The sequence below is a fragment of the Entelurus aequoreus genome, linkage group LG19, assembly GCF_033978785.1.
Source record: "Entelurus aequoreus isolate RoL-2023_Sb linkage group LG19, RoL_Eaeq_v1.1, whole genome shotgun sequence".
Taxonomy (NCBI): domain Eukaryota; kingdom Metazoa; phylum Chordata; class Actinopteri; order Syngnathiformes; family Syngnathidae; genus Entelurus; species Entelurus aequoreus.
This window is the reverse complement of record NC_084749.1, coordinates 6,754,945-6,765,807: the sequence shown is the minus strand read 5'-3', so window position 1 is coordinate 6,765,807 and position 10,863 is coordinate 6,754,945. Positions and strand designations below refer to the sequence as shown.

The following is a 10,863-nucleotide window of genomic DNA, read 5'->3' as shown; positions in this document are numbered from 1 at the left end:
ATGTAAAGAACCTTCAGTGTTGTGCAGAATCCGCTCCACCAGCACTGGGTACTTGGTGATGCGCTGTGTCACCAACAGAACGCACTCGGATACTCCTAACCGCCGCACGATGGACAGGTTGTTGATTTTCTGTGAGGAGAAAATGAAAGGTTGAACTGGAGAGGGCAGGGAGAGTCATGCGGCTGCACAACAAAGACAAGGTGAGGAGAGAGACCACGGTCTTACCCGTATGATGCTGTGGAACCTTTTGTTTGCTTGCATCTGTTCTTTGTAGTAGCCCACTGCCTCCGTGTGGTGACTACAGAAATCCCCGTAACATTCCTTCATCTTCTCACCTATTTCACCTGAAAACTGCACACACAAAAAAATGTCAACAAAAAATAAATAAGTGCATGTTTTTGTTTGCCTGTGGTCTACCTGTGCAATTAGTATGTCTGCTATTCTGTCGACCGTATAGTTGGCGTCGGCGGGCGAAACAATGTTGTCTCGCCGGCGTTCTTTGAGACGAGACAAGAAATGCGTGTGGAGGTCCAGGAGGTTCTCCAAGCGTGGGAAGAGACAGTCCAGCCTGCTTGAATCCAGCTGGAGGTTCTCCTTCAACTCTTTGACGTAGACGCGCAGCATTATCTTCAGCGTGCGGACGTGATGCATTTCCGTCTGCATCAGCTCTGCGGGAGCATGAAGTGATTTGTTTCAATGTTCAAATCATGTAAATAGTACCTATAATCACACAACATCATTTGTATCCTATTGGGGAAAATACAAAATAATATCTATTTATTTGGTTACCAGCTAAATCGAGGAACAAGTGAGTGTATGTGGTTGAATAAAAGCAATGTTGGCGTCTTTTTACGCATTGAAATCAGAAAGGACGCGCATTTCTGGATTTTTTTTTTTTTTACCGATGTCTTTTTTATCGATTATCGCTTTCCGCCTGTGTTTTGTTTTGTTTATATTTGCCGGTGTTGTACTAAAATTTGATTGCCCGCCAAAAATGTATTTCCTTTGCGGGAGCGCCTACCGCGGGCTAAACCTGCATTGCTTGGCTTCATCTGTCCACAGCGGATTACTAGGTGTGAGACTAAATCTTTATCTTCCTGGTTATTGTAACGCTACGTGTTTGACATTACTTAAGCCTTTATCTTTTTTTTCATTTTAGTTTTATAGACACCCAGCATCAGACATTCCTATCCATTACATCAATTTCACATACATCATATATCTGTTGTCTGCCCTAAATGTCAAAATGTATTTTTTGGTTTATATCCCAACCATACCACCCCCAAAAAAAGAAAGAAACAGCAGAAAAACACAATAGTAGAGATGTCCGATAATATTGGTCTGCCGATATTATCTGCCGATAAATGCGTTAAAATGTAATATCGGAAATTATCGGTATCGGTTTTTTTATTATCAGTATCGTTTTTTTTTATTTTTTTTTTTTTATTAAATCCACATAAAAAACACAAGATACACTTACAATTAGTGCACCAACCCACCCCATTTACACTCATTCACACAAAAGGGTTGTTTCTTTCTGTTATTAATATTCTGCTTCCTACATTATATATCAATATATATCAATACAGTCTGCAAGGGATACAGTCCGTAAGCACACATGATTGTGCGTGCTGCTGCTCCACTAATAGTACTAACCTTTAACAGTTAATTTTACAAATTTTCATTAATTACTAGTTTCTATGTAACTGTTTTTATATTGTTTTACTTTCTTTTTTATTCAAGAAAATGTTTTTAATTTATTTATCTTATTTTATTTGATTCATTTTTTTAAAAAGTACCTTATCTTCACCATACCTGGTTGTCCAAATTAGGCATAATAATGTGTTAATTCCACGACTGTATATATCGGTTGATATCGGTATCGGTTGATATCGGTATCGGTAATTAAAGAGTTGGACAATATCGGCATATCGGATATCGACAAAAAGCCATTATCGGACATCCCTACAAAATAGTATTTGCAAATACATCAATTAAATAAAGAAAAAAGAAATAATAAGAAAAAAGAAATAATAATACATTATTAATAATAATAATCAGAAATAAAATAAAATAATATAAACAGATATATATATATATATATATATATATATATATATATATATATATATATATATATATATATATATATATATATATATATATATATATATATATATATATATATATATATATATATATATATATATATATAAGCAGTAAAATCACTAATTTGAGAAATTAAAGTCAGGCTTATGGGGCCGTGACATAATTGACCCAGTTTTCCCAGTATGAAGTACATTTCTCCAATTTATAATTAATAAAGGCAGTTGTCTTCTCCATTTTATATATGTCCATTGTGATTTCCATCCATTGCTTTAAAGTTGGGCTCTCCTGGGATATCCATTTCCTCGTAATGGTCTTTTTTACAGGCCACCAGTGGGATATTCATTAAGTGTTTATCTTTCTTCAGCCAGTCCTGAGGTGCATGACCGAAAAACCGAGTCTTACTTTCAAGGGGTATTTCACGTTTGAAAATAGAGCTTGGTTTATCTCTTTCCAATAGTCCTTTATGGCGGCGCAGTCCCAGAAAACATGGTAGTGGTTTGCATTTGAATTCCCACAATTTGTCCAACAGGCAGGAGAGTTATCATAGTGAGACTTCTGAGAAGGTGTAATAAAAAATCTGATCAAACTTTTCCAGCCAAACTCCCTCCACTTGGGTGAGCTGGTACAAGTCCATTGATATCTCCAGATTATTGTCCATTCTTCCTCAGATATAGTTATATTTAAGCCTCTATCATGTCCGGAAATACCTTTTATGTGGTATTAATGAGATTTAAAGGACTGTTGTTAGTCCGATGTTGATGTGATAAAACCTCTTTCTTGTTTGGAAGATACATAAAATTGTAACCGTTATTTCTTCGTGCACTTAATAAATCTTTATAAAGTGTTTGGATGTATTCATTTATGTAAAATGTTCATTAAATGTAATATTGCCTGACAAAAAGTGATTCAACTTTTACTGACAATATGACAAATATCATCTTTGCATATTTGACTAGAATACCCTTCTGGGCATTACATATATCAAAATCAAGTACCTACTGTACCGTTTACTTGTTGAAAAACCCTTTACAGAGCTCAAATCTACCCAAACGACCACTTTGCTGCTGCCAAAAATTGATTTCAAGTAATATTTTGATACGGCTACATCTCATCTCTGCATATTTTACCAGAATACCCTTTGCCGTTTATGACAACCTTTTGCCAAAACACAATATAGAATGTGAGATACAACAGGATAACGCATACATTTATCAGTTGTTGTCAAATTTGCTGTGAGACCCCATTTTTATGACTTGATGGGGTTCCTGGTACACCATTTTGAAAATTCCTAGCGCCAACACTGTAAAAGTAATAAAAAGGGACGTCACAATACAACTTTTCTACTTCTGATTTGATACTGGTATTTGAGCCTTGAATACCGGCCGATAACGACACTGAACCAATACGACATCAGCATAAATCATACATACTTTTATTATATTGCAGAGAGGAATGTTAGAAAATGTTTGATCAAGTGAAATGAGACAAACAGAAAACAATGGTAGGTATGAAAAACATAACCTTTTTATTATTAACTGACTGGAATGCACTTATGACGTCTTTAGATTCAAGTGGAGAGGCCATTGCTTTTTTTGCAACATCCCGTGGCCACAATAATTCAGCATGATGCGGTCAGTTTGTTACTGGATACTTTCTAATACGCTTCTGCGTAAGTAATATGCAACTATACTTATTTGATACTTGTTTATATTGACAAAGGTCAAGTTTTAAACTGCAATATTGTTCAATCATTTTAGGTATGTCTAGCTTGTGTGCTATTGTGTGCTTACTGTAGCTTTTGTGTAGCTCCTAGTAGTCTATAGCCTGCCGTGTTTACCTTTTGTAAATGACTTGACTAAATTAGAAAAAAATGTGTGCTTATTAGAGGACATTCAGATGTTTTGCACAAGTAAATACGCTGGAAAACTGTATCTGAACGCTGTATTTCAGAGATTTTATATGCAACCGAATATAATTCCATGTTTTTTTGCTGATGTTGGACATATTTTTCGATTTCAATATTGTATGGGGACACCCTTGGTCAAAAATGCACTAACCATATATGACATCCTGTCTCTTCGTGGCCTCTTTGGAGTGTTTCTTAACATACTGCTGGTCAACAGCCAAACTCCAGGACTCTGCTTCCAGGTCCTGCGCATCAGACTCCAGATCAGCCCGTACTGCAGCGTAGTGAGCATCTGCGAGCAGGAGGGAACAAAATGACAATGAGGAGAGGACACACGGCTTGTCTACTGTCTGAGCTTAGGCTGCACGATTGACAGTGATCAAATCGACATTTTAATTAGTGCGATAAATAACCACAATGGGCTGAGGTTTGTTTTTTTTCCTCCGCCGTCATCGGCATTTGAGTGACAGACATGTTGGCCAATCAGAATTGTCGAGCCTCACGTTTTTTTGCCTTCCCAATCAAAAGTGTTTAAGGCAGGGGTGTCAAACCGGTTTAATCCAGCCTGCGTCCTGCAAAATTAGTTTTCCGAGTATAAAAATGAGCTGCAATTTTCTAATGAAAGAAACTGCTGTTCTAATGTGTCCACTGGATGTCGCAATAGCCATTCCAGTGCAACCCACGTCACACTGTTTTAAAGATGAACTGTCAGCCGACTTTAAGCGCCCTCTGGATTGGCTGCACCTCCTCCAATCAGCGCAGGTGCAACCAATCAGCTACTCCTGCTGTGGCTGGCAGCAGACTAATGCTGTAGCAACATGCAATACCCTCTTTCATTGTAAATGATCCACTTCAACAGATAAAATAACAAAACAGTAAGATACAAAGACATAAGTCAACATGACCACCATCTTTGTAGTTAGAGTTCTGTGCAGCGCTCGCAATTTGTTGACGGCACAATGTGCACCCTGGACTCCATTGTAAAAATGTGTGTTTCTACATCTGGTGTTTCTTTCATTTTATTTTATGCCTAAATCTACCATGTTCACATTGATTAAGTTTGTAGCAATGTTACCCTTAATTCGGTTATTATGGTGTTATTGTGACAATTGTTAGAATATATTAAACTGTAATATTTGAATGACAATAAATCAAAGTGTTGTGGCAGTAGTTGGTTGCTTTTCCAAACATGTCTTTAACCCTTATGTAATGTTCATATTGTTGTGACTCAGCCAGCGTTTGTGGGTCTGATGGACCCGTTGCATTTTGTGGCTTTTAATGTCTCATAATCAAACACTTTTATGTTAAAATACTGAACAGATGTTTACCTTATCCCAATAAACATCTGTTCAGTATTTTCACACAAAAGTGTTGGATTGTGAGGCATTAAAAGCCACAAAATGAAACGGGTCCATCAGACCCACAAACGCTGGCTAAGTAACAACAATATGAACGTTGCACGGAAAATTTCTCTGCCAGTTTCTGCATCCCACAGGGATTCTTCTTTTGTGTTTCTGCACCTGCGGTTCCCACACAAGGTTGCAACATTGTTTGTCAACACTGTCTGCCCTCTTTTTCTCACACATTTGACCCTCTGATGTTCTGTGTACCCACACTCTGTCCTCCTCCTGTCTAGGCCTGCTGTGTGTGTGTGTATGTGTGTGTGTGTGGTAGACAGAACCTCAATTTCCACACTTCTCCAATGGACCCGGACATCTTATATGTAATAGAAATGTGTAGGGGGGGTGTATTGTGTGTGGTCATTAAATATGTATTCTGATATATGTTCTTCACAGAAAATGAGCCAAAGTCAGTGAGTCTCAGTTTGAAAAATTAATTAATTGTATCATTTTTCTTTTAATAAAAAATGAAAAGGGGTCCCACAGACCCGAACACCACACAAGGGTGAACTGCCAACATGAGAATGCTCAACAGGAAGTGCTTAAAGTCCAATGACTTTGTAAATATATTGTATTTACCGGACCATAGGGCGCACCGGATTATAAATTGCACCGCCGATGGTCTATTTTAGATCTATTTTCATATATAAGGGGCACCGGTTTATAGGGCGCATTAAAGGAGTCCTATTATTTTTTATTTTTTTTTCTAAATGTAAAAGACTTCCTTGTGGTCTACATAACATGCAATGGTGGTTCTTTGCTCAAAATGTTGCACAGATGATGTTTTACACATCATCTTCAAGTCGCTTTCTGACAGTCGCTTCAGGATGCGCCGTTTTGTGGGCTGTCTTATTTACGTGGCCAGCGTCTTCTCCCCGTCGTCTTTGTTGTAGCGGTGTAGCGTGCAAGGACGGGAGTGGAAGAAGTGTCAAAAGTTGGAGCAAACTGTTTTAATGACATTCAGACATTACTGTGAATTACGGAAGTTAATTATATTTATATAGCGCTTTTTTACATAGTGAAACCCAATATCTAAGTTACATTTCAAGCAGTGTGGGTGGCACTGGGAGCAGGTGGGTAAAGTGTCTTGCCCAAGGACACAACGGCAGTGACTAGGATGGTCGGAAGCGGGGATCGAACTTGGAACCCTCAAGTTGCTGGCACGGCCACTCTACCAACCGAGCTACACCGCCCTCAAAGCTATACTGCCTTTACTTCAATCAATCTCTGATCTAAGTTTTTACAGCGATTCATTTAGCATTTAATGCAGTGCTGTTTAATCCCAGTCTGTGGAACGCTCTCCCTGACCACCTGAGGGCACCCCAGACTGTGGATGCTTTTAAAAAAGGCTTAAAAACCCTTCTTTTAAAAAAGCCTCTTTTTTTTTTTAGATATATGCATACTAGTTCTAGATATTTGGCTGTTCTAGTTTTTTGTTATTGTTTTTTTTTATTATCTTTTTTTTTTTAATACACTGTAGCACTTTGAGGTTGTTTACTCAATGTAAAGTGCTTTTTACAAATAAAATATATTATTATTAATGCTGAATTGTGGGGGGAATTGTCAATAGACAGACAAACTCTGTTTTGGACTTTTTGAGAGACTTTCACGTTACACAAGAGTGACACGGTACTGAAGCGCTGCATGGAGAGCAAGGTAGAGGACGGCTTAGTGAACCCAATTTTAGCCTATCTCGCACTCCCACAGTCCAAATTGATGAGCCAGCGTGCGGTCACGGTTACATAGGAGACCTAAAAACAACCTCTGCAGGCTGCTAAAAGGGTAGACAACGTACCTTCCACTATGATGGACTCCGTGGTGGAGGGGACGAGGGAAATGGTGTCTTCGTTGCAGCGCTTGGAGCGAAGGGCGTCGGTTTCATCCATCTCCCCGTGGAGAGTTCTGAGAGACAACACACAGGTCCTAAGTGGGAAAAAAACTACTGCTTATTTGTCTCAGTTGTGTGCTCCTATCTTATTTATTTGGAGAATTCTGAAGATAAAACCCTTCATTTGAAAGGCATTTTCGAGTAAGGAAGAAGTGACGCCACTGACGCTGGGATGCTGAGGTTTGAGTTGGGCGCTGCAGGACAGGACGCACTGGGCTGGTTACTTGGTCCCCGAGGAATGATGGTCATGCCGGGGGCGCCGGGGAAAGTTGGGTTCCCATTCAGTTGGGTTTGTGACGAGGGTGTGCCCGACTGCTCGTGCTCTCTGGCCCGCTCTTTCAGTGCTGGGGGGGGGGGGAATGACACAGAAGTTTGTTGCAAATAATCATGAACTTAGAATTTAATGGCAGCAACACATGGCAAAAAAGTTGTCAAAGGGGCATTTTTACCACTATGTTACATGGCCTTTCCTTTTAACAACACTCAGTAAAGGTTTGGGAACTGAGGAGACATTTTTGAAGTGGAATTATTTCCCATTCTTGCTTGATGTACAGCTTAAATTGTTCAACAGTTCGGGGTCTCTGTTGTGGTATTTTAGGCTTCATAATGCGCCACACATTTTCAATGGGAGACAGGTCTGGACAACAGGCAGGCCAGTCTGAAATAAGCAGGGGCGTCCATGATAACGTTGCTTGGATGGCAACATATGTTGCTCCAAAACCTGTGTGTACCTTCTAGCATTAATGGTGCCTTCAAAGATGTGTAAGTTGGGCACTAATACACCCCCATACCACCACAGATGCTGGCTTTTGAACTTTGTGCCTATAACAATCTGGATGGTTCTTTTCCTCTTTGTTCTAGAGGACACAACGTCCACAGATTCCAAAAACAATTTGAAAATGTGGACTCGTCAGACCACAGAACACTTTTCCACTTTGCATCAGTCCATCTTAGATGAGCTGGGGCCCAGCGGAGGCAGCATTTCTGGGTGTTGTTGATAAATGGCTTTCGCTTTGCTTCGTAGAGTTTTAACTTACACTTACAGAGGTAATGACGAACTGTAGTTACTGACAGTGGTTTTCTGAAGTGTCCCTGAGCCCATGTGGTTATATCCTTTACACACTGATGTCGCTTTTTGATGCAGTACCGCCTGAGGGATCGCAGGTAACGGACATTCAGTGTTGGTTTTCCGTCTTGCCGCTTATGTGCAGTGGTTTCTCTATATTCTCTGAACCTTTTGATGATATTACAGACCGTAGATGGTGAAATCTCTAAATACTTGCAATTACTCGTTGAGAAATGTTGTTCTTAAACTGTTCGACAATTCGTTCATGCATTTGTTGACAAAGTGGTGACCCTCGCCTCGTCCTTGTTTGTGAATGACTGAGCATTTCATGACAGCTGCTTTTATACCCAATCATGGCACCCACCTGCTCCCAATTAGCCTGTTCACCTGTGGGATGTTCCATAAAGTGTTTGATGAGCATTCCTCATACTTTCTCAGTCTCTTATGCCACTTGTGCCAGCTTTTTTAAAACATGTTGCAGGCATCAAATTCCAAATGAGCTAATATTTGCAAAAAATAACAAAGTTTACTTGTTCGAACGTTAAATATCTTGTCTTTGCAGTCTATTCTATTGAATATAGGTTGAAAAGGGTTTGCAAATCATTGTATTCTCTTTTAATTTACCATTTACACAACGTGACAACTTCACTGGTTTTTGGGGTTTGTATAACCAAATCTCACTGGGTCTTCTGTTACCGGCTATCCTCGCCTCTCTAAAGCGCTTACTGAAAGTTCTTACTTTGTGGACTTTGGTCAAGAATTGGAACTATATGAATGAACTGATTTATACCCACCAATATTAGGGGATCCAGACAGGCCTGTCCTTGATAAAGAATCTCTCTGTGTGGGGAAAACAACAATATTTACAGGGTGAGAATATCGCTTGAAAAAAGGGCTAAAACCATCAAAAATGTTCCAATGACAGTGACTTTAATGTCACTTTTTATTACGTTTGATATTATTCGTCCATGTCAAGCTTTTGAGTGAGTAAGGGGCGATTACAACCATGACAAAGTCAAGATAAAAGTAGTAACATACTACAACTGAGGCTGTGTAACTGCACTGATGGTCAAAGTCCAAGCCTTCAAAAACACTAACATGATATAAACAGTTCACAATGTCATGGCTACTCAAAAATGCATAATAAGCAATTTAAATAGGCAATATTATATGGGAAAAAAATGTGTTTTGGTTCATTAGACTGGATATGTTGTTTTTCTATGCTCCAATGAAGTGTTTACCTTGTTCTTGGTGCTGGTGCACTCACCCAGCAGAGACTTGCAGCTCTTGTGAACATTCACAGCACAATCTGAAACACAAAGAACAACTACATTGACGCTAAAGCTAAAGACTCCACATGTGTTCATTCATAGTTTTGATGTGACAATCTACAATGTAAATAGTCATGACAATAAAGAAAACGTATTGAATCAGAAGGTGTGTCCAAACTTTTGGCCTGTACTGTATGTTAATACTAATTATTAACAACAGATTTGTTTTTGAATGTATGTAAAAAACAAAATTAACCTTTTTAACATCATAGCAAATTATGCAAATTACAGCATACGATGATTTTATGGTAAACCACGCCCCCACCCCCACGGATATCTTGGCAATCACGGGGAAACCCTTGGATCCGTTATCATTTATTTGCCAAATAATATATTGTGAAGAGGCTGCACTAAATCTCTGTATACAGATTTTAGGCCATATCGCCCATCCTTAGAATAAATATGGCATTAATCACACTAAATGTTAATCTAGACTAGGAAAAATGCTAACTGAAATAAACACAGTCCTCCACTGAACGCGGTTCATACAGTAGAGTAGCGGGATGCAAAAAGATTATTGTTATTGCCACATTAGCTTGGTGCCAAAGTCAGCATTCACAACACAATGTAAGCCACACCAGCAACTTCCACCAACAGCTGATCAGAAAGGCTTCTTCTATTCTGTAAGCGACAATGAGGACAAAACACGACCTCCAGCGCACAAACACTGTATTGGAATATTTTCATTTACACTTTTAGCTGGAGAAAAAAACAACTAATCCCATGAGTTTTTACCACATATATCACTGAAAACCCTCCCACTTGTCTGGTAACTTATGAAGCGTTTCTGGCAAGGTTGAAGGAAAAGTCAACAGTAACTGGCTTCTGAATATAAACATCAGCGGCAGAGTCATGACCCGTTTTTTTTAACATCGGTCCAGTATTACTCACCCGGCACATTATGTCATGTAAATCATAAATATAGCTTAGCAGAAACAACCGCCTGTACAGCGCCAGACCACACTCAGACGTCAAGATCTTTACCGGCATCAAAGGATTTGAACCGTCTCCCAACAAATGTATCAGAAACACAGCTGCGGTCGTTCTGCATAATACTCCAAAAAAAACGATCTCGGTCGAAACCACGTCGTCCAGCAGGGCAGCGGTCTTACCTTCAATAAACCTGAAACACTCTGATGAGGTCAGCCCGAGGCAATCATTGC

The 10,863-nt window shown here is 39.2% G+C and overlaps 1 protein-coding gene across 8 annotated transcripts in view; it reads right to left on the bottom strand.

Annotated features, from left to right (window-relative positions):
• Positions 1 to 10,863, bottom strand: part of LOC133635041 (rho guanine nucleotide exchange factor 18-like) — a 129,681-nt gene that overhangs the window by 47,086 nt on the left and 71,732 nt on the right. For 7 of the 8 annotated variants that reach the window (XR_009822010.1, XM_062027769.1, XM_062027770.1 and 4 more), the window contains 8 exons: positions 9,611 to 9,678; positions 9,164 to 9,209; positions 7,470 to 7,647; positions 7,211 to 7,338; positions 4,167 to 4,307; positions 418 to 668; positions 226 to 351; positions 12 to 129 (listed from right to left, as the gene is read on the bottom strand). Coding sequence is in view for 7 of the 8 variants with exons in the window: in XM_062027769.1 (XP_061883753.1) it covers positions 12 to 129; positions 226 to 351; positions 418 to 668; positions 4,167 to 4,307; positions 7,211 to 7,338; positions 7,470 to 7,647; positions 9,164 to 9,209; positions 9,611 to 9,678 (1,056 nt within the window). In the remaining variant the exon portion in view is untranslated. The remainder of the gene's footprint in view (positions 1 to 11; positions 130 to 225; positions 352 to 417; positions 669 to 4,166; positions 4,308 to 7,210; positions 7,339 to 7,469; positions 7,648 to 9,163; positions 9,210 to 9,610; positions 9,679 to 10,863) is intronic. The other variant, XM_062027766.1, reaches the window with a different exon arrangement.